This window comes from Salmo trutta, chromosome 40 (genome assembly GCF_901001165.1).
Source record: "Salmo trutta chromosome 40, fSalTru1.1, whole genome shotgun sequence".
NCBI classification, from domain to species: Eukaryota; Metazoa; Chordata; class Actinopteri; order Salmoniformes; family Salmonidae; genus Salmo; species Salmo trutta.
In genome coordinates, this window is record NC_042996.1 from 15,300,010 (window position 1) to 15,326,849 (window position 26,840).

Genomic DNA, 26,840 nt, shown 5'->3' on the forward strand with positions numbered 1-26,840 from the left:
TTTCGTTATATCGTCAGAAGACGAAGACGACAACCGTGACAGAATCACCCACCACCAAAGGACCAAGCAGCAGAGGAAGGAGCAGACGGCGTTCGAGTTGGACTGGCGGGAGAAGTGGACTTGGGAGGAAATTCTGGACGGGGCCGGACCTTGGCATCAGGCTGGGGATTATCAGCGCCCGCAGTGGGAAATTGAGGCAGCCAAGGCGGAGAGGCGATGGTACGAGGCCAGAGACGCGCTGAGGGAGAAGCACGAGAGGCACCCCCAAGAAATTTTTTTGGGGGGGCACACGGGTAGTTTGGCTAGGCGAAGGAAGAGCCGGAAGCCAGCTACCCGTGGTTATATGGAGGAGCGTATGGGGTGTTTCGCTGAGAAGCGCACTATCTCACCCATACGCACGCACAGTCCGGTGCGAGTTATTCCAGCCCCTCGCAGGTGCCGTGCTAGAGCGGGCATCCAGCCTGGTAGGAGGATGCCTGCGCAGCGCATCTGGTCGCCGGTACGCCTCCGAGGACCAGGCTACCCAACTCCCGCTCTACGCACGGCTACCATCAGGCCCCTGCACAGCCCAGTCTGCCCTGTACGAGCACCCCGCTCGTACAGGGCTACTAGTTCCATCCAGCCAAGGCGGGTTGTGCAGGAGGTAAGATCTAGACGTACCTGCTGCGTATTGGTCTACCTTTTCAGACGACGATTTCGCATTATCGTCAGAAGACGAAGACGACAACCGTGACACTATACTTCTCACTGGCTGTCCCTCAGGTCGAATCATCACACTATACTTCTCACTGGCTGTCCCTCAGGTCGAATCATCACACTATACTTTTCACTGGCTGTCCCTCAGGTCGAATAATCACACTATACTTCTCACTGGCTGTCCCTCAGGTCGAATAATCACACTATACTTCTCACTGGCTGTCCCTCAGGTTGTGGAAGGAGGCCACACATTTGGCTGATAAAACACAGCATTTGAGTTTTTAACCAAGAATGTATTTAAGTTTGTCTTCATCATTTAGGTTTTCAAATTCTTTGTGTTGTTTTATAATTTTGGGAAGAATGTATTTCTTATGTCAGAATATCTGTCACAGTTTGACAGAAAATACAGTTCTGTCTCTTCCTCTTCCTGGGTGAAGAACGAGCACAGCTTGTCCTCTCTGAGCAGCCAGGTTTGCTTGTGATGACTGGTCTCTATGGCCAGACTGTGTTCACTCAGTCTGTACATACAGTAGTTAGTGTTTTCCTCAGTTTTCAGATAGTCAGAAAGTCTGCCACTGTGTACTCAAATCAAAATCAAATCAAATGTATTTATATAGCCCTTCGTATATCAGCTGAAATCTCAAAGTGCTGTACAGAAACCCAGCCTAAAACCCCAAACAGCAAGCAAAGCATGTGAAAGAAGCACGGTGGCTAGGATAAACTCCCTACGAAAAACTCCCTAGAAAGGCCAAAAACCTAGGAAGAAACCTAGAGAGGAACCAGGCTATGAGGGGTGGCCAGTCCTCTTCTGGCTGTGCCGGGTGGATATTATAACAGAACATGGTCAAGTTGTTAAAATGTTCATAAATGACCAGCATGGTCAAATAATAATAATCATAGTAGTTGTCGAGGGTGCAACAAGCACGTCCGGTGAACAGGTCAAGGTTCCGTAGCCGCAGGCAGAACAGTTGAAACTGGAGCAGCAGCATGGCCAGGTGGACTGGGGACAGCAAGGAGTCATCATGCCAGGTAGTCCCGAGGCATGGTCCTAGGGCTCAGGTCCTCCGAGAGAAAGAAAGAAAGAGAAAAGAGAGAATTAGAGAGAGCCAACCCAGACAGGAAGACCACGTCAGTGACTCAACCCACTCAAGTGACGCACCCCTCCCATGGACGGCATGGAAGAACACCAGTAAGTCAGTGACTCAGCCCCTGTAATAGGGTTAGAGGCAGAGAATCCCAGTGGAAAGAGGGGAACCGGCAAGGCAGAGACAGCAAGGGCGGTTCGTTGCTCCAGCCTTTCCGTTCACCTTCACACTCCTGGGCCAGACTACTTAATCATAGGACCTACTGAAGAGATAAGTCTTCAGTAAAGACTTAAAGGTTGAGACTGAGTCTGCATCTCTCACATGGGTAGGCAGACCATTCCATAAAAATTGAGCTCTATAGGAGAAAGCCCTACCTCCAGCCGTTTGCTTAGAAATTCTAGGGACAATTAGGAGGCCTGCGTCTTGTGACCGTAGCGTACGTGTAGGTATGTACGGCAGGACCAAATCGGAAAGATAGGTAGGAGCAAGCCCATGTAATGCTTTGTAGGTTAGCAGTAAAACCTTGAAATCAGCCCTTGCCTTAACAGGAAGCCATTGTAGGGAGGCTAGCACTGGAGTAATATGATCAAATTTTTTGGTTCTAGTCAGGATTCTAGCAGCCGTATTTAGCACTAACTGAAGTTTGTTTAGTGCTTTATCCGGGTAGCCGGAAAGTAGAGCATTGCAGTAGTCCAGCCTAGAAGTAACAAAAGCATGGATTAATTTTTCTGCGTCATTTTTGGACAGAAAGTTTCTGATTTTTGCAATGTTACCTAGATGGAAAAAAGCTGTCCTTGAAACAGTCTTGATATGTTCTTCAAAAGAGAGATCAGGGTCCAGAGTAACGCCGAGGTCCTTCACAGTTTTATTTGAGACGACTGTACAACCATCCAGATTAATTGTCAGATTGAACAGAAGATCTCTTTGTTTCTTGGGACCTGTTTGTTTAGAACCTGTTTGTTTAGAACTAAATGGCATTGACGTTTGCTTTGATTATTTGTGGGGGTTTTCCGATAGGTGATATTTTTCTTTTTGCTCTGTGATAATGTGGTTGGGCCAGATTTTCTGAGTGCTGTCTGGAAGATTTGTTGGGTTGGTAGTGGTTAGTGAATTGAGCCTCAGGACCACCTGGCTGACGAGACTCTTCTCTATGGTCACCTGTTGGCAGTTGAGGGCTTTGTAGTGGTAGGAGTGGGGTCACTTGTTAAGAAATTATTATATAATTTGGTAGGTCTTTTTTGGATATTTATCAGAAGAGGGAATTGGCCTTATTCTGCTCTGCATGTGTTGTTTGGAGTTTTTCTCTGTACTCTTAGGATGATCTTAGAGAATTCCTCATGCAGTATTTCAATTGGGCGTTTGTCCCATTTGTCAAATTCTTGTTTTATAAGCGGACCCCACACTGCCATATAGTGCAATTGGTTCTATCGTTGATTTGAATATTTTGAGCCAGATTCAAATTGGTATGTCTAATTTGATGGATATTTTAATGGCATAGAAAGTCCTCCTTGCATTGTCTTTAAGTTAATTCACTGCCAGGTTGAAGTTCACTATGGATCTGATTTTCTGTCCCAAATGATGTGTAGATGTGTCCTAGATCAGTCCAGTAAAAATGGATATCGGTTTCCCTGAAATCTGGATAAAATGTTTGTGTTTTTGAGATTGACCGTCAGGGCCCAGGTCTAACAGAACTGTTGCAGATGATCTAGGTGTTGCCGTAACCCATATTTTGCGGGGGACAGAAGCACCATGTCATCTGCATGCAGGAGGCATTTTATTTCTGTGTCGTTGTCAGACGGTTGCTAGGAGTGGTGGTAGGAGTCAGGCGCAGAGAGCAGAGGTACAGAACTTCGTGTTTATTTTGAACAAAAGCCAACACGAATAAACGCCAACACAAACGGCGTGGGTAAATTGCCAAGTGCCCAAAACAGGAGCACAGCCTGCAATTAATAACAAGTAAATAAACGCCAGCACATCCAACGATAAATTACAACCTGACGCTAAAATAATCCCGCACAACACTGGGCGGGCTAACCAGGCTTAAATAACCAAAATCAATAAACCAAATGAGGGACAGGTGCAAACAATAAGACATACCAAACGAAAAGGAAAAAAGGATCAGCGGCGGCTAGTAGGTCGGTGACGACGACCGCCGAGCGCCGCCCGAGCAGGCAGGGGAGCCACCTTCGATGGGATTTGTGACAGTACCCCCCTCCTGACGCGCGGCTCCCGCAGCGCGCCGCCACCGACCTCGAGGGCGACCCGGAGGACGAGGTGCAGGGCGATCCCCATGAAGGCGGTGGAACTCCCTCAGTAGTGGGGGGTCCAAAATGTCCCTCCTGGGTACCCAGCACCTCTCCTCCGCGCCGTACCCCTCCCAGTCGACGAGGTACTGTAGGCCCCCCCCCCCGAAGTCTGGAGTCCAGAATGGCGCGTATCCTATACGCCGGGGACCCCCCAATGTCCAGCGGGGGGGGAGGAACCTCCGGCACCTCACCTTCCTGCATGGGACCAGCCACCACCGGCCTGAGGAGAGACACATGAAACGAGGGGTTAATACGGTAGTAAGATGGAAGTTGTAATCGGTAACACACCTCGTTTATCCTCCTCAGGACTTTAAACGGCCCTACACACTGCGGACCCAGCTTCCGGCAGGGCAAGCGGAGGGGCAGGTTTCTAGCCGAGAGCCAGACTCGATCCCCTGGTGCAAACACAGGGGTCTCACTGCGGTGCTGGTCAGCGCTCTTCTTTTGCCGTCCACTCGCCTTGGTGAGTGCGTCCTTGACGGCTCTCCATGTGTCCTTCGAGCGCTGCACCCAATCCTCCACCGCAGGAGCCTCGGTCTGGCTCTGGTGCCATGGAGCCAGGACCGGCTGGTAGCCCAACACGCACTGGAACGGTGACATGTTGGTAGATGAGTGCCGTAGAGAATTTTGGGCTATTTCTGCCCATGGCACGTATCTCGCCCATTCTCTGGGCCGGTCCTGGCAATACGTCCTTAGAAACCTACCCACCTCTTGGTTCACCCTCTCCACCTGCCCATTACTCTCGGGGTGGAAACCCGAGGTCAGGCTGACCGAGACCCCCAAACGTTCCATGAACGCCCTCCAAACTCTGGACGTGAACTGGGGACCCCGATCAGAAACGATGTCCTCGGGCACCCCGTAGTGCCGGAAGACATGGGTAAACAGTGCCTCCGCAGTCTGCAGAGCCGTAGGGAGACCGGGCAACGGGATGAGACGACAGGACTTCGAGAACCGATCCACAACGACCAGGATAGTGGTGTTCCCCTGAGATACGGGAAGGTCAGTGAGGAAGTCCACTGACAAGTGTGACCACGGCCGCTGTGGAACGGGGAGGGGGTGTAATTTCCCTCTAGGCAGGTGTCGAGGAGCCTTGCTCTGAGCGCACACCGAGCAGGAGGAAACATAGAACCGCACGTCTTTACCCAAGGTGGGCCACCAGTACTTCCCCCTCAGGTTCCGCACTGTCCTCTCAATCCCAGGGTGACCCGAAGAGGGGAGATTATGGGCCCATCGAATCAATCGATCACGGAGACCAAGCGGTACGTACTGAACACCTGCCGGACACTGCGATGGTGCAGGTTCCGACCGTAACGCCCGCTCGATCTCCGCGTCCAGCTCCCATACCACCGGAGCTACCAAACACGACGCCGGAAGAATGGGAGCCGGATCGATGGCCCTCTCCTCGGTGTCATATAGGCGGGACAGTGCGTCGGCCTTCGTGTTCTGTGAACCTGGCCGATAAGAGATCGTGAACCGGAAACGGGTAAAGAACATGGCCCACCTGGCCTGACGCGGATTCAGTCTCCTAGCTGCCCGGATGTACTCGAGATTACGGTGGTCAGTCCAGATGAGGAAAGGGTGCCTAGCCCCCTCAAGCCAATGTCTCCACACCTTCAGAGCCTTGACCACAGCTAACAACTCCCTGTCCCCCACGTCATAGTTCTGCTCCGCCGGCCCCAGCTTCCTAGAAAAGAAAGCGCACGGGCGGAGTTTGGGTGGCGTGCCCGAGCGCTGTGATAGCACGGCCCCCACCCCAGTCTCGGACGCGTCCACCTCCACTATGAATGCCAAAGAGGGATCCGGATGAGCCAGCACTGGAGCAACGGTAAACAGCTCCTTCAGGCGACTGAACACTCTGTTCGCCTCTGTTGACCAGCGCAAGCGCGCCGGACCCCCCTTCAGCAGTGAGGTAATGGGAGCCGCAACTTGACCAAAGCCCCGGATAAACCTCCGGTAGTAATTGGCAAACCCTAAAAACCGCTGCACCTCCTTTACCGTGGTCGGAGTCGGCCAATTACGCACGGCTTTAACGCGGTCATCCTCCATCACCACCCCCGAGGTGGAAATGCGATACCCCAGGAAGGAAACGGCTCGTTTGAAAAACTCACATTTCTCAGCCTTGACGTACAGGTCATTCTCCAGCAGTCGTCCAAGCACCTTGCGCACCAGGGAGACATGCGCGGCGCGGGTGGCGGAATAAATCAGGATGTCGTCAATATACACCACCACCCCCTGCCCGTGCAGGTCCCTGAGAATCTCGTCAACAAAGGATTGAAAGACGGCTGGAGCATTCTTTAACCCGTACGGCATGACGAGGTACTCATAGTGGCCCGATGTGGTACTGAATGCGGTTTTCCACTCGTCTCCTCCCCGGATACGCACCAGATTGTAAGCGCTCCTGAGGTCCAGTTTCGTGAAAAACCGCGCGCCGTGAAATGATTCCACCGCCGTAGCGATGAGAGGTAGTGGGTAACTGAACCCTACTGTGATGGAATTTAGACCTCTATAATCAATGCACGGGCGCAAACCTCCATCCTTTTTCTTCACGAAAAAGAAACTCGAGGAGACGGGTGACATGGAGGGCCGTATATACCCCTGTCTCAGAGATTCCGTGACATATGTCTCCATAGCCAACGTCTCCTCTTGTGACAATGGGTACACATGACTCCTGGGAAGTGCAGCGTTTACCTGGAGATTTATCACGCAATCCCCTCGTCGATGAGGTGGTAATCGGGTCGCCCTCTTTTTACAGAAGGCGATAGCCAAATCGGCATATTCTGAGGGAATGCGCACTGTGGAAACCTGGTCTGGACTCTCCACCGTCGTCGCACCGATGGAAACTCCCTTACACCTGCCTGAGCACTCCTCTGACCACCCTCTGAGAACCCCCTGTCTCCACGAAATATTGGGATTGTGATTGGCCAGCCAGGGAATCCCCAGCACCACTGGAAACGCAGGAGAATCAATGAGGAAGAGACTAATCCGTTCCCCATGATCCCCCTGCGTTACCATGTCCAGTGGCACCGTGGCCTCCCTGACCAGTCCTGACCCTAATGGTCGGCTATCTAAGGAGTGCACGGGGAAAGGTTGGTCCAACGATACAAGGGGAATCCCTAGCCTTAATGCGAGCCCACGATCCATAAAGTTTCCAGCTGCGCCTGAATCGACTAGCGCCTTATGCTGGAAAGAGGGAGAAAACAAGGGGAAAATTACTAAAACGAACATGTGACCAACAGGGGGCTCTGGGTGAGGTTGGTGCTTACTCACCTGAGATGGACGAGGAGTGCTCCGCCTGCCATCCCGATTCCCAGAGGAGCTCCCCCAGCACCGGTCGGTAGTGTGTCCTCTCCGACCACACTGGGGACAAGGGGAGCCTCCTCCTCCGGTTCCCCTGGACGCGGCCCCCCCTAGCTCCATAGGAATGGGAGCTGGAGGACCTGGAGGTGGAACCAACAGGGCCCTGTCTGGACGCCCGCGCGCAGCCAGCAGATTGTCAAGACGAATGGACATGTCGATCAGTTCATCAAGTGACAGGGTAGTGTCCCGACAGGCTAGCTCACGGCGGACGTCCTCCCGGAGGCTACACCTATAGTGGTCCATCAGGGCCCTGTCGTTCCACCCCGCTCCAGCAGCCAAGGTCCGGAACTCCAGAGCAAAGTCCTGTGCGCTCCTCGTCTCCTGACGCAGGTGGAACAGCCGTTCACCCGCCGCCCGGCCTTCAGCTGGGTGGTCGAACACGGCCCGGAAACGGCGGGTGAACTCGGGGTAATGATCCCTTGCCGAGTCTGGACCATACCACACTGCGTTGGCCCACTCCAGGGCACGTCCCGTTAAGCAGGAGACGAGGACGCTTACGCTCTCCTCTCCCGAGGGAGTTGGATGAACGGTAGCCAGGTACAAATCCAACTGTAGCAGCAACCCCTGGCACCCAGCCGCCGCTCCATCGTACTCCCTGGGGAGAGCCAGGCGTAGGGCTCCGGGTCCGGACGTCGGTGGAGGGGTAGATGGTGGAGGGGGATTTGGGGCTGGGGATGCGGTAGGGAGGCCACTCCTCTCCCATCGGTCCATCCTTTCCATCATCTGCTCCATCGCTGAGCCGATTCCGTAGAGGATGGTGGTATGGTGAAGGACCCGTTCCTCCATCGATGGGAGAGGAGGGGAGGCTGCTCCTGCTGACTCCATAGTTGGTGCAGGATTCTGTCAGACGGTTGCTAGGAGTGGTGGTAGGAGTCAGGCGCAGAGAGCAGAGGTACAGAACTTCGTGTTTATTTTGAACAAAAGCCAACACGAATAAACGCCAACACAAACGGCGTGGGTAAATTGCCAAGTGCCCAAAACAGGAGCACAGCCTGCAATTAATAACAAGTAAATAAACGCCAGCACATCCAACGATAAATTACAACCTGACGCTAAAATAATCCCGCACAACACTGGGCGGGCTAACCAGGCTTAAATAACCAAAATCAATAAACCAAATGAGGGACAGGTGCAAACAATAAGACATACCAAACGAAAAGGAAAAAAGGATCAGCGGCGGCTAGTAGGTCGGTGACGACGACCGCCGAGCGCCGCCCGAGCAGGCAGGGCAGCCACCTTCGATGGGATTCGTGACAGTCGTTATTAAGAGTGAGACTGTGGGCTGTTGATTGTTCTAGTGTTTTTGCCAATTCATTAACGTATATATTAAATAGACTTGAGCTTTGGTTGTTCAACTGTTTCCCTCTGTGTCCTTGGGAAAATAAATGTGTATGTTTATTTCCAATTTTGACTGCACATTTGTTATTTCTATACGTTGATTTGATGACGTCATACAGTGTGTTTTTCTAACCACACCACTTTCTATTCATTTGTGAAAAATGGCTTCATTCCAAATTGAATCAAAGGCTTTTTGGAAATCCACAAAGCAGAATAAAGGTTTTGTTTTGATTCACATGCTTATCAATTAGGGTGTGTAGGGTATACAGGTGGTCTGAAGTTTGATCATTTGGTAGGAATTAAATTAGATTTTTGCTCAGGACATTGTGCAGTAATATGCTGTTCATGATGGCGCAGACTGTTTTTGCCAGGCTTCTGTTGACACAAATGCCACGGTAATTGTTTGGATCAAATTTGTCTCCATTTTTAGTCCTTGGTTCCAGATGTCAGGGGAATAGCCTACACTCAAAACTTGGTAAATGGAGTGTGGCAGTGCTAAATTTGTGGTCTGTGCATTTGATAAATTCTCTCTCTCTCTCTCTCTCTCTCTCTCTCTCTCCTTTCTCTCCCAATCCTATTCTCTCTCCCCTATCTCTTTCTGTCTGTAGAGGAAGGAAAATAAACTGACAATTAGCCGTAGCGACCTGACCACAGCTTGACTGACATTACTGGCCTGCACAGCCCTGTCTGGCTTTGATTAGACTTGGACGATCCTGATTGGCCATGTCTGACTGTGAGGGGTTGTGATTGCTTTGTGATTGGCTGGTTGTGTTCCTGATTGGCAATGATTGGCTGGGCTTTTAAAGCCAGTGGAACTGATACTGCAGACGCAGACGTGCGGCTGTCAATGGAGGTTTGTGTTAACTCAGACAGACCTTCTGTCGAATTAGTCTCAGCTTAGATCCCAAGGGAAAAGTTAGAGATAGACAGGGGGAAGAGAGAGAAAGAGAAATGTGTGTCTATCACATAGAGAGAAAATAATTGCAATCAGAGTGCAGGAGGCTGCTGAGGGGAGAACGGCTCATAATAATGGCCAGAGCGGAGCAAATGGAATGGCATCAAACACTTGGAAACCATGTGTTTGATGTATATGATACCATTCCACTCATTCCGCTCCAGTCATTACCACAAGCCCGTTCTCCCGAACTAAGGTGCCACCAACCTCCTGTGGATCAGAGAATGAGGGACAAAGACAGAAGTACAGACAGACAGGCAGCCAGCCAGACAGACACATCCCCTGTGAGAGACAGACAAATCAACCAAGCTCCATATACATACTGCATCTGTGTTGTCCACAGGGGTCCTGAGGGAAGTGACCACCCATTTCATCGTGGATGCCCGTGCCAAGAGCAAGACCGGGGGCAGCCATGTCAAGGCCCGCATCGTCAACCCTTCAGGCGCCAACACAGATGCCTACATCACTGACAAGGGAGAAGGCACCTACAGAGTGGAATACGCTGCCTATGAGGATGGTAAGGCTCTGAATGTGCTGAGTCATGCAACTGCACCAATAATGTGATGTACATTCTATCTAGAGGACATTATGATGGATGAAGCAGAATATCAGGCACAATGTATTATCTACCATACATAAAGCCAAAACTCATAGGAAAGTCATTAGATTGCCTTGGATTTTATTGTACCTGAATGAGCCCAGAGCCACCTCAGTACACCCGTCTGATTGGCTTATAGCCCCTCTGAGGCCTGCAGTGAGGGAGTCTGGGTAGCCTTGGTGCTCACCCTGTTTGTGAATGTTTTTCCAGCGCCGTATGTCATAATTCCCCAAAAAATAAACCTTGTGGCTTTCATAAAACTAACTGTTTTCCCTCCCCCTTAGCCAGGGGGAAAAGAGCTGAGCTCAGCTGTTCTGCCCTTCATGACTTTAACATACTCTAGCCTGCCAGGAAGCAGTGTGATTTCTCACAGTGTAGGCACCTTGGCCCATATTCACCAAGTGGCTATGAGTAGGAACACTGATATAGGATCAGCTGGGGGGGATCTGATCGTAGATCAGCACTCCTACTGTGATATCCTCTGTGTATACAGACCCTGGCTGGAGATACGAGAGGAGTTCGACAGAAGAGGGAGGAGGTTGATGTATATTTAGGCCCAAGCTGTTGAGGACACAAGGGGGAAAGAGAGCACACACTTTGAGATGACTTGGAAAAGGGAGAGAGAAGATGGGAGAGACACACAGACCAGAAAGAAAGAGGGAAGTTAAGGTAGAGAGGGGAAGAGAAAGAGTGATGAACTAGGGAGAAAGACGGAACGGGAGAATGGCAAAAAAAAGCACATTATAAAAATGAATGAATGGAAGCTTGAACTGAAACTGCTCCTAGAGAGAGAGAGGGAGAGGGAGGGAGGGAGAGAGAGAGAAGGAGGGAAAGAGGGAGAAAGGGAGAGAGGGAGATAGAGAGGGAGGGAGAGAGAGAGGTGTGGGGGTAAGTAAGGTATTAGTAGCCGGTGACTGTCTACAGAGGGAGGGCAGATGGTTTTCCACTAATAGGGGATGTCTGTTACATCCAGGCCTCAGCCCGCTGAATTGGGGACAGAAATACACAACCTTGTGGCAGCCTCTCTGACATGGACTTTTCATAAAGAAAGTCACACTCACACAGACGCACACACACGCACACACACACACACACACACACACACACACACACACACACACACACACACACACACACACACACACACACACACACACACACACACACACACACACACACAGTTTATTGTAGCAGTTTATTAATCTAATCTGTATTCCTCTAGCAATGGCCACAGTGATTCACTGTTGAGATTGGGTTTTTTGGAGGTCAAACTAGTTTCAAAAGAAAGTAGTCAAATGTGCTTTTGTGTGTGTGTGTACTGTCTTACTGTGTGTGTGTTCTCTCCCTGCTTGTGTGTGTTCAGGGATGCACCTGATAGAGGTGCTGTATGATGATGTGGCGGTGCCTAACAGTCCGTTCCGTGTCCCGGTAACGGAGGGTTGTGACCCCAGCCGTGTCAGAGCCTACGGTCCTGGTCTGGAGGAGGGCCTGGTCAACAAACCCAACCGCTTCACTGTGGAAACCAGGTACTAACTTACTTACTTACTTAATCCTCATCATTACCATGTGGAACATAGGGCTTCCTTCCATCAGAGATTTCCACTGCATCCTTCTGTCAATCTGTTCAGGGGGTACACACTGGGCACAAACTGGTGTAAGTAGGGGGAGAAAGGTTAAATGCTGTGGCAAATTTTTTTTTTCAATTCAGCATTTAGGTAAAACCTTGTTCTCTCCTCCCTCTTCACTATCCCTCTCTCTTTCTGTCCCCCTCTCTCCCTCCCTCCCCCTCTAGGGGTGCTGGTACAGGGGGTCTGGGCCTGGCCATCGAGGGTCCGTCAGAGGCTAAGATGTCCTGTAAGGACAATAAAGATGGCAGCTGCAGTGTGGAGTACATCCCCTTCACCCCGGGAGACTATGACGTCAACATTACCTTCGGAGGCTTGCCCATCCCAGGTACTTTATGATGTCACTTCTTCTGAGAGCCCGTTCACTTCCTGTTTGAAAGAATTTAAACTATTCTTGATTGGTTGAAAAAGAGTGTTGTTAGTGTCATGGAAGATGTTTTGATTGGTCCAGGTTTTCAAAAAGGTATGCGTATCAATGTACACTAGACCTGTATATACCACATGCTATAAGTATGGAATGAGAATGTTTTGCTTGGTCAGAGAGGAAGAGGTGAAGCGAGAGGTCTACTCCGCCCAAACTCTGTCCATGAAAATAAGCCCACGAAGTGAGGAGAGTCAATGAGAGAGATTATCTCTAATTTGCTAGGTGAGGCTTATTTCGTAATGGCAAGGTTGTTACGAATGAGGTTTGGCCGGGGTAGGCCATCATTGTAAATAAGAATTTGTTCTTAATTGACTTGCCTAGTTAAAAATATATATATATTTTTAAGAAGTGGACGCACATGGCATTTTGGCAACTTTGAAAAAAATATATATATTGGAGTTGTGCATGTCATAGAAATAGAGGAGTCATCATGGATATAACCAGTTTTAGCATGGACATTGCCATTGAGGGCTTCCCAATGACTGTATATATGAATGGATAAAACTATTGATCACGTGACACCATTCATTCCTATGTGAAGACTCAATAGTGCTTTGAAGCCAAATGAAGTCAGTTAAGATGGCATCTCATGGAGACATAACATGCAGTTTGAGCTACTCCAGGAAGTGATGTTGCAGGCTAACTCAGTGCTCCCCCTCATTGAGTAACTCAAGCTGAAGGCCGGCCGGGGTACTGGAGGCTGCCTTTAGCAACTAAATAACCATTTCATTTTAGTCATTTAGCAGACGCTCTTATCCAGAGCGACTTACAGTAGTGAATGCATACATTTCATAAAACATTTTTTTCCCCCGTACTGGTCCCCCGTGGGAATCAAACCCACAACCCCGGCATTGCAAACACCATGCTCTACCAACTGAGCCACACGGGACCTTATAACTTTTTCTGTGTGCAATTTTAAAATAGTTGGTTCATACATACAAGGACATACATCTGTTTTATTAAAAGCAATTATTGGTACTATGATTTTCTTTGAATTTCTATGGCCTGTTGTTCACGCGTATATCTGCTCTCTCTTTGGCTAGAATGATCCCATCTGATCTCATCTTTGCTTGCCTGCCTTCCATATTTGAGGACATGTATTTCCATTGTTAGAGCGGTCATTCAAATATCTTGGCAATACAGGGCTTGTATAACACATGCTACCAGTATGTAATGAGAATGTTTTGCTTGGTCTTGGCTTTCAAAGAGGCACATAAACAAATGAATACTCATCAATGTACACTTGACCTGTATACCTATACGTGTGTAATTCCATCTGACGCCTGCCTGTGTGTGTTGCAGGGAGTCCCTTCCGTGTGCCTGTGGGAGAGCTGGTGGATCCAAGTAAGGTGAGGTGTTCAGGCCCAGGGCTGGGTAGTGGAGTCAGAGCCCGTGTTCCTCAGACCTTCACTGTGGACACCAGCAAGGCTGGCCTCGCCCCTCTGGGAGTGGTGCTGTACGGACCTACTGGTAAGAGGAGAGAGAGAGACACACACACACAGACACCTACCTCCCCCTACACACAAACCAAATAGCTTTCATAGGCTGTGAAGTTTTAAGGTTTTAAACTTTTCAGACTGTGGTCAATATTTAATGACTTCCCGCCTCAGGAGTGGCTGAGCCAGTGAACATCACAGATAACGGAGACGGAACACACACAGCGACCTACACCCCAGCCAAGGACGGCCCGTACACCGTGTGTGTGAAGTACGCCGACCAGGAGGTTCCTCGCAGGTCAGAACAGCAGGAGGAGGAACCAAACTGTGATCACAGAGGAACATCTTTGATGTTTCCATCAAATCTTTGTACTGACTACACGTTGTTTCCATCCCTCTGTCATTCTCTGTTGATCCTCTTTTCCTGTCTTGAAGTGGAAATTCAGTTGAACTGAAACATTTAAATCCTTGAGAGATTTAAATCTTGATCTTTCATAAACAATTGTTCAATCGTGACATTCCTATCTTTCAAATGATGTTTATTTTTCCTCTCTCTGCAGTCCGTATAAGATCAAGACATTGCCTGCTCATGATGCCAGTAAGGTGCGTGCCAGTGGGCCAGGTTTGAATGCCCAGGGTGTGCCTGCCAGCCTGCCTGTGGAGTTCACCATCGATGCCCGCGATGCTGGCGAAGGCCTGCTCACTGTGCAGATACTGGTGAGTTACCTCCGCCTCTGTCACTTCCTCTCTAGACAGGAACCTGTCATAGACTGTGAGCTCAGACATTCTCCTGCCTATTTAAAAGAGAACCTCCATTCATTTTTCTTTAACCTTAAGATGATAAACATCTCTTCAAGGTTGCTGTTATGATTCATGCTTGTTACCAATTTCGACATTTCTACCTTATTTTCTTATTGTGTGTTTAATTTGAAAAAAAAACACCAACCCCCATGTCAAGTCAGCCCCTCCCCCCATTCTACCCATTCCTTTCTCTCTGCCCCTCCCTGATCTGGGATGTGGTTGGGTTGTGGCTGTGATGTGTCTGCCTGTTGACTGGTCTGCAGGGTCCGGATGGGTCCAGGCGAGAAGCCTCAGTGTTTGTGGAGGACTGGGGCAGGAGGGTATGGGAGAAGCATATAGTCAAGGGGACCATACACTTCTGTATTCTTAAGAAAGGCTCCATAAGGCCTGCTCTTCCTTTTTCTGGACTCTTCTCTTTCGCCCCTCTCGCTGTCTGCCGTCTCCCCTCGCCCTCTTGTTCCCTTTACGTCCCCTTCTTCCCTAGTCCCCTCATTCCTTTTCCCCTTGTCTTTTTTGTACTTGCTGTCTGGGAGGAGGAGGAGTATTTTATCTTCTCTATGTGTCCTTTCACTCTCCTCTCTTCTTACTGTGAGAGAGGGGAGAAGCCAGTCTATGTAGGAAAACAAGGGATTTGTATACCAGATAAAAAGGGATTGTAGACCAAAGTTAAAACAATGCATAAACAAAGGATTAACTTGCTCCCTGGCTGAAACTTCACTGAAACAAGTTTGCTGCTCTGACGAGTTGGGACAGTACACATCAAAAACCTGGAGGAGGAACAGGGAGGAACAGGGATCTCTTGGACGTTTGGAAGTGAACGGCTCTCCTAAGCAGTAGTACACAGCCCATGAAAGACAAACATTCTCCATCCTCTCAATGTCCCTCCTCCCCAGTCTGCGTGGACTGACCTCCATTGGGTTTGGCTGATTGGCTAATGCGGTTTTCTTTATCCACCTAACTGTAGAAAATGGCTCTTCCCTAAACATAGCACCATGCATTCTCAAAGATAACCATTCCCATTGTTGCATTGTGCACAGCTATGTTATCGCGTTATATTGAGGGGATGACATACATAGACAACGTACAGTTTACATGAGTGTACACACACACACACACACACACACACACACACACACACACACACACACACACACACACACACACACACACACACACACACACTCATACCATATCCCTATACCTGTAGGACCCAGAAGGCAAGCCGAAAAAGGCCAACATCCGTGACAACAGAGATGGGACGTACACAGTGTCCTATGTACCAGACATGGCAGGGCGCTACACCATCACCATCAAGTATGGAGGAGACGAGATTCCCTACTCACCCTATCGTATCCATGCCCTGCCCACTGGAGACGCCAGCAAGTGTCTGGTCACAGGTCAGTGAGAGGACTATATGTAAATGTATATCTATATCTATACTGTATGTGTCTATGAAGAAAGGAAGGCCTGGACAATCATTGCTCTGATGAAGTAGCTTTGGTGGGTTTTAGCCCATGATGCAACATTAATGAGGCACCATTTACTTTCTATCTACAGTTTCCATTGGAGGACATGGATTGGGTGAGCGTTTCTAAACATGATCATTCTTCTGAAAACTAACATGTATACCAGTATATGTACAGCACATGATTATGTGGACTTGATGTTTGTGATGACGGTATAGTTTCTGTAGTTTTGTATGGTCTCCTCACATGTCCATCATTCTCGACAGGTTCAGGCCTCGGACCCACCATCCAGATCGGCGAGGAGACCGTCATCACCGTGGACGCAAAAGCTGCTGGGAAGGGGAAGGTGACCTGTAAGGTGTCGACGCCAGATGGGGCGGAGCTAGACGTGGACGTGGTGGAGAATTCCGACGGAACGTTTGACATCTACTACACGGCTCCGGAACCCGGGAAATACGTCATCACCATCCGCTTTGGAGGAGAACACATTCCAAACAGCCCCTTCCACGTGGTGGTGAGTACTTTATGATACTACAGTACCCACGGAATCATGGTTACTGTAGTCCTTACCTGCATTTGTTGGGAAAGTGTCGTTTTTTTTTTGTCACAGTGTTGCCATAAATGTGTTTCATTCATTGAACGTCTCCTGTAACATTATGGTATGACACGATGTTGTGTGACCTCTAGACGGGTTCAGATACGGTAGGTTTGACTCATATCACGTGACAGTACATGAGTGGCGCATGGTTTGCCACTTACATGAGCCTACGCTAATCCTTGGAGGATTAATATAACCGTGTGTGCATGATGATTTGTAAGTTACCCATAGAAATACGATGAGTAATTAGTCCATTTCTATGAAGTTTTCCTAAACGTGTGACTTACCCTCCCTACCAGGCCAGTGATACCGTCCCTATAATAGAGGAACCGTGTGACAAGCTCCGGTTACAACAGCCCTACCAGGCCTACCAGGGCTACCCCCCTCACTGGGTATAAACCTGCCAGCACTTACCTCCACCTCACCTCCACCCTCTCCTTCAGCTTACCCACCTCCTTCATATCCCAACGCCATGATTCCTACTTTACTTTCCATGTACATCTCAAAAACCTCTGTGTTGAAGATCATTGTATGTCCGCTTCATTTTTTGTTTTGCTTGTCTCCTTTATGGCGACAGCCATTGAGTTTGTATGTCTCTGTTTTGTGTGCACGAGTCGCTTTTGCATCGCTTTGACTGGTTTTCTTTCAGCTTATCTTGATTATCTCTCAGGCCTTCAAAGCCTGGACTCTCACCTGTCCTGTCTGCCCAGAGTCAAGGCCTATGCCTGGGCTGTGCTTTCACCTCCATCCCCTTGTACTATCCCTGAGCGGAGATATAGACCAGAATGCCAATGCTAATGTTAATTTAACCATTTCCCTTTCATAGGCCACAGAGGAGCCCGTCACCCCCGGCGATATCATGGAGCCTATGCTCCGCCCCTTCAACCTGGTCATTCCGTTCACTGTCCAGAAGGGAGAGATCACAGGTGAGATTTAACTGATGTGTGTGTGTGTGTGTGTGGTGTTTGCTGTGATATGTATGATAATAACTTACGTGTGTGTGTGTGTGTGTGTGTGTGTGTGTGTGTGTTTCCAGGTGAGGTGCGTATGCCCTCAGGTAAGACAGCCCGTCCTAACATCACAGACAACAAGGATGGGACAGTCACAGTGAAGTACGCCCCTACAGAGAAAGGCCTGCACGAGATGGACATCAAATATGATGGAAACCACATCCCAGGTACATATTGCATAGAGAAAACACACACACACATACACACACACACACACAGAGTCTAATTCCATACAGGAAGTAGATCCATAATATGCTGTTTCATGCTGTTCCATCACAGGAAGTCCCCTCCAGTTCTATGTAGATGCCATCAATAGTGGTCATGTGACAGCCTATGGTCCTGGTCTGAGCCACGGCATGGTCAACAAACCTGCCACCTTCACCATCGTCACCAAGGATGCAGGGGAAGGTAAGGAACTGAACCAAATAATACCATACTGATTTGTGCCAAACACTACTGTGCTATGGTCAAATTCTCTCATGGTATTCAACATGGTATTCAACAATTCTCAAAGTCTTCAATCCCTTTCCCTTGCCTGATTTTCCTCCATCTCTCTCTCACCCCTTGTCTCCCCCTACATTCCCCCATCTCTCCTCTCTTCTGCTATTCCTACTTTCTCTCTTCCTCTCTCTCTCCTCTCATGTCTAGGTGGTCTGTCCCTGGCGGTGGAGGGTCCCTCTAAGGCAGAGATCAACTGTAAGGACAACAAGGATGGAACCTGTACTGTGTCCTACCTTCCCACTGTACCAGGAGACTACAACATCATCGTCAAGTTTGACAACAAACACATCGCCGGCAGCCCCTACACTGCCAAGATCACAGGTAATGACTCTGTGTATGTGTGTGTGTGTGTGAGAGAGAGAGAGAGAGAGAGAGAGAGAGATGCAACAAGGCTCAAGCAAGGTTGTATTCATTAAATGCATGATTTTGTTTTAATTTTCTCTCCTTCTCTCCCCTGTAGGAGATGACACTATGAGGACATCCCAGCTCAACGTCGGCACGGCAACAGACGTGTCATTGAAGATCTCAGAGACAGACCTGAGCAGCCTGACAGCGAGCATCAGAGCACCATCGGGCAATGAGGAACCCTGCCTGCTCAAGAGATTGCCCAATCGACACATCGGTGAGCCACTCACCAGGCCTGGGTCCCAAAGTTTATGAATCCATTATTTAGTCAGTAACACAAAGTTCTGTAAACCTCTTTTTTTTGTTTCGAAAGAGACCTGGTAAGATAGCAGCAAGGGTAAACTTGTGTATGTTTAAACTATAAAGAGGCACAGATATAGTCATTCCATGTGTCTGATTGCATTCTCCTCTATCCGTTCTCCCCTCTAGGTATCTCATTTACTCCTAAGGAGGTGGGGGAGCATGTTGTGAGTGTGAAGAAGAACGGGACACACGTGACCAACAGCCCCTTCAAGATCATGGTGGGTCAGTCAGAGATCGGGGACGCCAGCAAGGTCAAGGTGTTTGGCCAGGGACTTGTGGAAGGACACATCTTTGAGGTGGCTGAGTTCATAGTTGACACCAGGAACGCAGGTGAGGGTGTTTTCATTGGTATTCATTGTGACAAGTTCACTATTAAACATTATCTATAATGTTAAGGGTTAAGATAATATTCAACTTTATACGTTCAGAAGTTTTAAGTTAATCGTTTTTGCTGTGTATGCACTGTAAAAGGGTTGCCGTGAATTTGTCAGTAACTTGCAGGCAGCTCAATACTGTATCAAAGCAAGCACAGTACAATACCGTAGAATTGATTGCATTATACTGTAAAAATGTAAATGCTACTGTAATCGTAGTGAATGAATGGATGGATGAAATTCATTGAGGGGATTAGGGTTTGTATTTGACAGTATTTGACTGAAATTACATGGGATTGGTGTAAAGAGATTGGTTGCTTGGTGAAGTGTTTACCTTATAGCATATCAATGAATATTTGGTGTTTTATATCACTTGCACTTCTAGAGGCCTTAACAAAGGCTTCTAAACTGGCAGTGACCACAGGGCAAAACAGACCAGAAGGACATGGCAAAATGCTCAACCATTTAAGGTTTGAGACTTGCTGCCACTCCAATCTGTGCCCTATACCTTTTCAATTGATGGGGCACTAATACCACATGCAGGTTAAATTAGTACAGCATTTTCACTAACGGGTGCAACAAATATAGCCTTTTACAAGGCACGCCTCAAATATGTTAATGAGCCAGAATCAACAATGCAGTGCACACACTAGTAGTCAAAGGATTTTTGGTACTCCAAAAATCCAGTACGGTACTGTATTCTGTGGGATAGAATTACACTACACTTTAAAAAATGTAACTTGTTTTTGCGGTAAGTGCTTTCTTTACAATAATATACTGTTAATCCAACGTTTCTTTGAAATTTACAATAACATACTGTACCTTTTTTTTACAGTAATTTACAGGTAACAGGCTGCCAGTAAGTTACTGTAAAAACAAGTTATGGTTTTTACAGTGTACCATTCAAAATACAGCAATAATTTCCCTGCCCACAAAATGTTCCCACAATGGACCATCATTTACAGAATTTCTTGTCACTACTTCCACCGAAGTCGGTTTCTCTCCTTGTTTGGGTGACGTTTGGCGTTCGGCGTCACAGGTCTTCTAGCCAACGTTGATCCACATTTCATTTTCCATTTGTTTTGTCTTGTTTTCCTACACACCTGGTTCTAATTTCCCTCATTGTGTTGTATATTTAACCCTCTGTTCCCCCCATGTCTTTGTGTGGAATTGTTTGTTGTAAGTGCTTGTGCACATGTTTACTGGTGCGCGTCGGGTTTTGTACCCATGTTGGTTATTTCTTTATGCCATTGGTTTTTGAAATTAAACTGCTCCGGCTATTCCCTAGTTCTGCTCTCCTGTGTCTGACTTCACTGCCACCAGTCACGCACCCCTTCACAATGCTGCAGTAAAAATGTTCACATATTTTACTGTTGATAATACTCAGAATGACCATATAAAATACAGTTTTCCATTACAATGTGGATATGACTGGTGTAACCAACACTCATCTTCTACTGTGACATCTTTCTCCCCATCTCTCTCCTCTCTCACAATCTAATCTCTCTACTATTCTCATGTCTCTCTCTTTCCCTCCCTCCCTCTTCTCTCCCTTTCTCTCTATCAGGTTATGGTGGTCTGGGTCTGTCTATTGAGGGTCCCAGTAAGGTGGATATTAACTGTGAGGATGTGGAGGATGGTACCTGTAAGGTGACCTACTGTCCCACTGAACCAGGAAATTACATCATCAACATCAAGTTCGCCGACCAGCACATTCCAGGTGATTTCAGGGGGCCTCCGGCGGCCTCAGGGGTGTCTTTCAACATGCCTGAATACAATTCAGCTCCTGTCTAAACAGACTTATCTTGCATTTTTTTTGTCTGATTTGGGTTCCTAACTGGCTGTGATTGGTCTATCCCACAGGAAGTCCTTTCACAGTGAAGGTGTGTGGTGAGGGCAGGGTGAAGGAGAGCATCACCAGGAAGAGACATGCTCCATCCATTGCTACTGTGGGCAGCACCTGTAACCTCAACCTCAAAATACCAGGTGAGAACCGTTATGGTCTGTGTGTGGTCCAGGATTGAAATTCCAAAAAGCCCGTTGGCTCTCCTCCTTTCTATCTATCATCCCTCCTTTTCTCTTATCTTCCTCTCCTTGCACAGTCACATGCTTTCACATACCTTTATTACACGCTGTTGTGACCCTTTGCTTGGTCTTCCTACTGCATAGTTCTATTTTCATCTCTTGCTCCTTCCCTCCCTCCTCCTCCTTCCACCCTTCCTCCCTCTGTAGGTAACTGGTTTCAGATGGTGTCGGCCCAGGAGCGGCATACGCGCACGTTCACGCGCAGCAGTCACACGTACACGCGCACGGAGCGCACAGAGATTAGTAAAACACGGGTGGGGGAGACCAAGCGGGAGGTGCGCGTGGAAGAGAGTACCCAGGTCGGGGGAGACCCCTTCAGGGACGTGTTTGGAGAGTTCCTGGGGAGTCAGAGTCTCACAGGCTTCAGTGGGATACCAGCCACTACCAGACAGTCTCAAGAGGGTGTGTGTGTGACACAAGAGGGTGTGTGAGGCCTGTCTAATGCCGATTAATTGATTCGGAATGTGTGTGTTTTGTGTTGAGTGTCCAGTTTGGCTATGCCTTTTTGTTTTAATACAGAATAATACATACATCTAGAATACAAATGTATGTCAAACTACTGCCAGATTAAGTTGAATATTTTGTATTTTTTTAATTGCATGATGCAATGATGTATGTAACATGTCTGGATATGAATTCATGTGTGTGGCTTCGTGTGTGTTGAGTTGGGGAGTCACTTTATGTTCCTCCCAGATTGGAATTTATAGGAGGGCGTTTAAAGGAGAGCGCAGAGCTGGAAAATCTGAGCAGTTCATGGCTGTCACCTCTGTGACCCAGCCATCTTACTCTGACATCACACAGCCAGAGACTGATCCACACGCAGCTGTATCCACATGTCAGCCTGACTAACCTCATACAGTCTCTCTGATTCTCTCTGATTCTCCACTACCCCTACTGACAACCTGATTGTTTGTGAACAGAGAGTGAACAGTATTTTGAAGTTTGTCTGAATTATTACTCCTACTTCTGTCCTTCTCTCCTTCTCCTCTCTCTCTTTCTTCTTCCCTCTCTCATATATTTCTCCCCCCCTACCTTTGCTCTCTTTCCCTCTTTTTGGTCACCCTCCAGGTGACCAGGGGACCCAGGAGATGACGGCCCAGGTGACCAGTCCGGGGGGTAAGACGGAGGACGCAGAGATCATCGACGGCGAGGACAGCACCTACAGCGTCCGCTTCATCCCCCAGGAGATGGGTCCCCACACGGTCAACGTCAAGTACCGGGGCCAGCACGTCCCCGGGAGCCCTTTCCAGTTCACCGTGGGGCCCCTGGGAGAGGGAGGGGCACACAAGGTCCGAGCCGGGGGCACGGGGCTGGATAGAGGAGTGGCAGGAGTGGCAGGTAGGTTGGCTGAGGGGGGCAGTAGAGCTCTCTTAGAAAGTGATAGGCAGGGTTTGAAGCTTCTGAATAGGAGAGCCTTGCCTTGTCAGTCATTCACTAAATGTAGGGATGTATTGGGCTTTTGATCAAGATAATGAAACTATCCATATACTTCTTTCCCTTTTGTATATACTGTATAACTGACTGTCTGTGTTCCTCTGTAGCTGAGTTTAGTATCTGGACCAGAGAGGCTGGTGCAGGAGGTCTGTCCATCGCTGTAGAGGGGCCCAGTAAGGCAGAGATCACCTTTGAAGACAGGAAGGACGGATCCTGTGGAGTGGCCTATGTGGTGCAGGAACCAGGTCAGGCCGACATATTATACACACTAAATGAATGTAACGTACACAACCACATACTGGACATATTCTACACCTGAAGTCACAAGGTTCACTATGTACCCAATCTCTCTCTCTCTCTCTCTCTCTCTCTGTATCTCTCTCTCTCTCTCTCTCTCTGTATCTCTCTCTCTCTCTCTCTCTGTATCTCTCTCTCTCTCTCTCTCTCTCTCTCCAGGTGACTATGAGGTGTCCATTAAGTTTAATGATGAACACGTCCCAGACAGTCCCTTTATAGTCCCCATCGCCACTCTGTCTGATAACGCACGCCGCCTTACAGTCACCAGCCTACAGGTTAGAACACACACACACACACACACACACACACACACACACACACACACACACACACACACAGACACACACACACACACACTTACACTCCGGACTCCGACATTGCACAAGCATTTCGCTACACCCGCAATAGCATCTACTAAATATGTGTATGCGACCAATAACATTTGATTTGATTTGACACTGGATGCTGAGGTTGCTGACCTTATTCTGATGTCTATCATTGTTAGCACCTTCATTACTGAGGACTGGAATGGTATTATACAGAGAGCAGAGTTCACTGCTATATGAACAGACACACCTGTCATAACCTCTTCTTCATTTAAACCAGAGACGGAAGGTCATCTATATTTGAGTTGTAAATGAATTTAGATTAGCTATGAATAGTTTGATTAGTGGATACATTGGTCAGACTACTCTGATATGCAGGCAGTGTGTGTGTGTGTGTGTGTGTGTGTGTGTGTGTGTGTGTGTGTGTGTGTTCAGGCTGGGGGGTGAGATGGTTGGATAATTATTATTAGCTGCTTCTGCTATAGAGGAAATGTGTTACCCCACACCCTGTCATCAGTCTGACCACATGGGGCTTATTAGATCATTGACCTTTAACCTTTGTGATTGAAGGAGATGGGGTTGAAGGTGGGCCAGGAGGCGTCGTTCGCGGTGCAGTTGAACGGGGCGAGGGGGTTGGTAGATGCTAAGGTTCACACCCCATCCGGAGCTGTAGAGGAGTGTTACGTTACTGAGCTGGACAGCGGTAAGACGTAGCACTGAACAAACTGACAATACAACAACTCACAACTATACAGTACAGAAAATATCTAAGATACTGCCTTTTCCACCAGATTGATTCAGTTCCTTTGATAATTAAGAAAATACATCAAGTCAAGAACCAGCAGTGCATGCAGTAGTAGTATTTTCCAGTAGAGGGCTTGTACAACCAAAGCACCAGGTGCTCATCCTACATTATAAAGAAGTTCATCTCAATTGCATGTCTTGCTAAATTAAAGGTTCAGTAAGTAAATTGTGAATATTGTAAAATGTCGGCCATTTTAACCTTCCCGTTCTGGTTCCCCTGCAGACCAGCACGCCATCCGGTTTATCCCGAGGGAGAACGGAGTCCACTCCATCGAAGTGCGTTTCAACGGGAGCCACATTCCCGGTAGTCCCTTCAAGATCCGCGTGGGAGAGATCGGACAGGTCGGAGACCCGGGAATGGTGTCTGCCTTCGGACCTGGGCTGGAAGGAGGAACCACAGGTATGAGGAACATTGTGTTGTAACCACACAAACACATACAATAAGGTAGACAAATACGGTATGTGTTTATTAGAATTTTAACACAGTTCGGTAATTAGGTCATTTCAAATACCCAAAGAAGGCTTATAGGCTACTGTAAGGAAAAATACACAAAATGTATAAATGACCAATACTGGCTCACATGTCTCTTCTAACTCACCTCTGATTGGATGTTTTCCCTGTCCATCTCTATCCCCTCCCCTCCTGTAGGCGTGGCATCAGATTTTGTAGTGAACACGTGTAATGCGGGGTCGGGTGCTCTGTCAGTGACCATCGATGGGCCGTCCAAGGTCAAGATGGACTGTCAGGATTGTCCCGAGGGTTACAAGGTCACTTACACACCCATGGCCCCCGGCAGCTATCTCATCACCATCAAATACGGAGGACCATCCCACATCGTAGGCAGCCCCTTCAAGGCTAAAGTCACAGGTAAGTCCTCTATAGAGCAACGCTACCCAGACACTAACGTTTCAGTGTTGAGTCTAGAATGTGTTGATGGAGAGATGGCAAGTGTGTGTGTGTTTGTGTGTGTGTGTGTGTGTGTGTGTGTGTGTGTGTGTGTACTGGTCTACTGAAGAGTCCTCAGACCTTGTGGAGGCTTGGTGTAATGAGTTGGAAGAGTCCCTAGCCTCTACACCCTCCTATTATATTAGACATTCTGTATTTGTCCAGAGGGCTCCTAAGCTGTGTGTGTTTATGTTTTATATGAGGAGAGATTATGCAACATGCCAGTTGTGATTATAGATCTTACGCAACCCCTCTTATGCAACCCCACTCTCTCTTCTCTCTCTCTCTCTCTCTCTCTCTCTTTATCTCTCTTTATCTCTCTCTCTCCTCTCTCTCTCTCTCCTCTCTCTCTCCTCTCTCTCTCTCTCTCTCTCTCTCTCTCTCTCTCTCTCTCTCTCTCTCTCTCTCTCTCTCTCTCTCTCTCTCTCTCTCTCTCTCTCTCTCTCTCTCTCTCTCTCTCTCTAGGTGCTCGTCTCTCTGGTGGTCACAGTCTACATGAGACTTCGTCCGTACTTGTGGAGACAGTAACCAAATCGTCGTCGTCGTCGTCATCGATGGGCGTGGCCTATGGCCCTAAGTTCTCTTCGGATGCCAGTAAGGTGGTCTCCCGGGGCGCCGGCCTATCAAAGGCCTTTGTAGGGCAGAAGAACACCTTCACAGTGGACTGCAGCAAAGCAGGTGTGAGGCGATGGTCATATACACGCAGACACACACGCGTACAACTGCACCCACATACAAAGTATACACACGCAGATACAATCACGCAAATACTTAATATTGCCGTGTTTCTTCCCCTATAGGAACTAACATGTTGATGGTGGGGGTACACGGCCCCAAGACCCCGTGTGAAGAGGTCTACGTTAAACACCTGGGCAACAGGATGTACAACGTCACCTACACTGTCAAAGAACAGGGCAACTACATCCTCATCGTCAAATGGGGGGATGAAAATGTCCCCGGCAGCCCCTTCCATGTCACCGTCCCCTAAAATGGACTCATCCATCCCCTGTACAACCCCCTGCTGTATCCCAGAATGGACTAGTCCAACACCCCCACAGACACACTAAAGATACAAAGACTTTTTCCGTCTGTCCGGGGGGGAGTAATTTACCCATCATGCATTGTACCACATATCTCTGATAACTTATCCAGGTGACATCACAAAATCTGAGGTGCCAATCATCCTATGTATGCGCTGCCCCACCAACTAGCCACCCTGTTGCTGTTTACTTTCAATGAGAGAGAATGTACAAAGAGGTCAAATCATGTTTTCTGTCTGCATCAGCCTATGTTAGTATTTTCAGAGCACAAACACAGTATGCAGTCACTACCATGTGCTTTTTAGCTAGTCCCCCAATGGTGTCCCACACTGCCTGTACTGGCCTGGTCAAAATGGCTGCCTTACATGAGGGAAGATGGCTGTGACGTCACTGTCTGGGTCACTGACAGACAGAGAGGAGTTATTTACCTTTATTTATTCAGTCCTTTTATTTTCTTTGACAGAAAATTGTCTTATATTGTTTCAAAGGAGAAGATTTCTGTCGATTTTAGAAACTATTCTCCCTCATACCGGGCCCTCTTGTGTCATTACGGGTGTAACCATGGACACAGAGATGTGGTTGGCCAAGAATTTTGTACTGAGGAAGAGGGTACGGCGTAGCAATCGGTTT

At 48.3% G+C, this 26,840-nt stretch overlaps 1 protein-coding gene across 10 annotated transcripts in view; it reads left to right on the top strand.

Moving 5' to 3' along the window:
- LOC115180558 (filamin-C) overlaps positions 1 to 26,840 on the top strand; it is an 88,302-nt gene that overhangs the window by 61,257 nt on the left and 205 nt on the right. For 4 of the 10 annotated variants that reach the window (XM_029742732.1, XM_029742736.1, XM_029742740.1 and 1 more), the window contains 27 exons: positions 10,081 to 10,254; positions 11,699 to 11,861; positions 12,128 to 12,288; positions 13,687 to 13,854; positions 13,995 to 14,118; positions 14,381 to 14,537; positions 15,829 to 16,018; positions 16,179 to 16,202; positions 16,354 to 16,601; positions 16,985 to 17,077; positions 17,512 to 17,611; positions 17,722 to 17,862; positions 17,975 to 18,103; positions 18,344 to 18,517; positions 18,657 to 18,818; positions 19,031 to 19,234; positions 20,846 to 20,998; positions 21,142 to 21,264; positions 21,511 to 21,786; positions 22,432 to 22,701; positions 22,905 to 23,042; positions 23,254 to 23,369; positions 23,991 to 24,123; positions 24,448 to 24,624; positions 24,874 to 25,092; positions 25,636 to 25,848; positions 25,971 to 26,840. The exon at positions 25,971 to 26,840 is cut by the window's right edge and continues 205 nt beyond it. In XM_029742732.1, coding sequence (XP_029598592.1) covers positions 10,081 to 10,254; positions 11,699 to 11,861; positions 12,128 to 12,288; positions 13,687 to 13,854; positions 13,995 to 14,118; positions 14,381 to 14,537; positions 15,829 to 16,018; positions 16,179 to 16,202; positions 16,354 to 16,601; positions 16,985 to 17,077; positions 17,512 to 17,611; positions 17,722 to 17,862; positions 17,975 to 18,103; positions 18,344 to 18,517; positions 18,657 to 18,818; positions 19,031 to 19,234; positions 20,846 to 20,998; positions 21,142 to 21,264; positions 21,511 to 21,786; positions 22,432 to 22,701; positions 22,905 to 23,042; positions 23,254 to 23,369; positions 23,991 to 24,123; positions 24,448 to 24,624; positions 24,874 to 25,092; positions 25,636 to 25,848; positions 25,971 to 26,158 — 4,418 coding nt within the window. In that variant the 3' untranslated portion in view covers positions 26,159 to 26,840. The remainder of the gene's footprint in view (positions 1 to 10,080; positions 10,255 to 11,698; positions 11,862 to 12,127; positions 12,289 to 13,686; positions 13,855 to 13,994; positions 14,119 to 14,380; positions 14,538 to 15,828; positions 16,019 to 16,178; positions 16,203 to 16,353; positions 16,602 to 16,984; positions 17,078 to 17,511; positions 17,612 to 17,721; positions 17,863 to 17,974; positions 18,104 to 18,343; positions 18,518 to 18,656; positions 18,819 to 19,030; positions 19,235 to 20,845; positions 20,999 to 21,141; positions 21,265 to 21,510; positions 21,787 to 22,431; positions 22,702 to 22,904; positions 23,043 to 23,253; positions 23,370 to 23,990; positions 24,124 to 24,447; positions 24,625 to 24,873; positions 25,093 to 25,635; positions 25,849 to 25,970) is intronic. The other 6 variants (XM_029742733.1, XM_029742737.1, XM_029742739.1 and 3 more) reach the window with 4 other exon arrangements.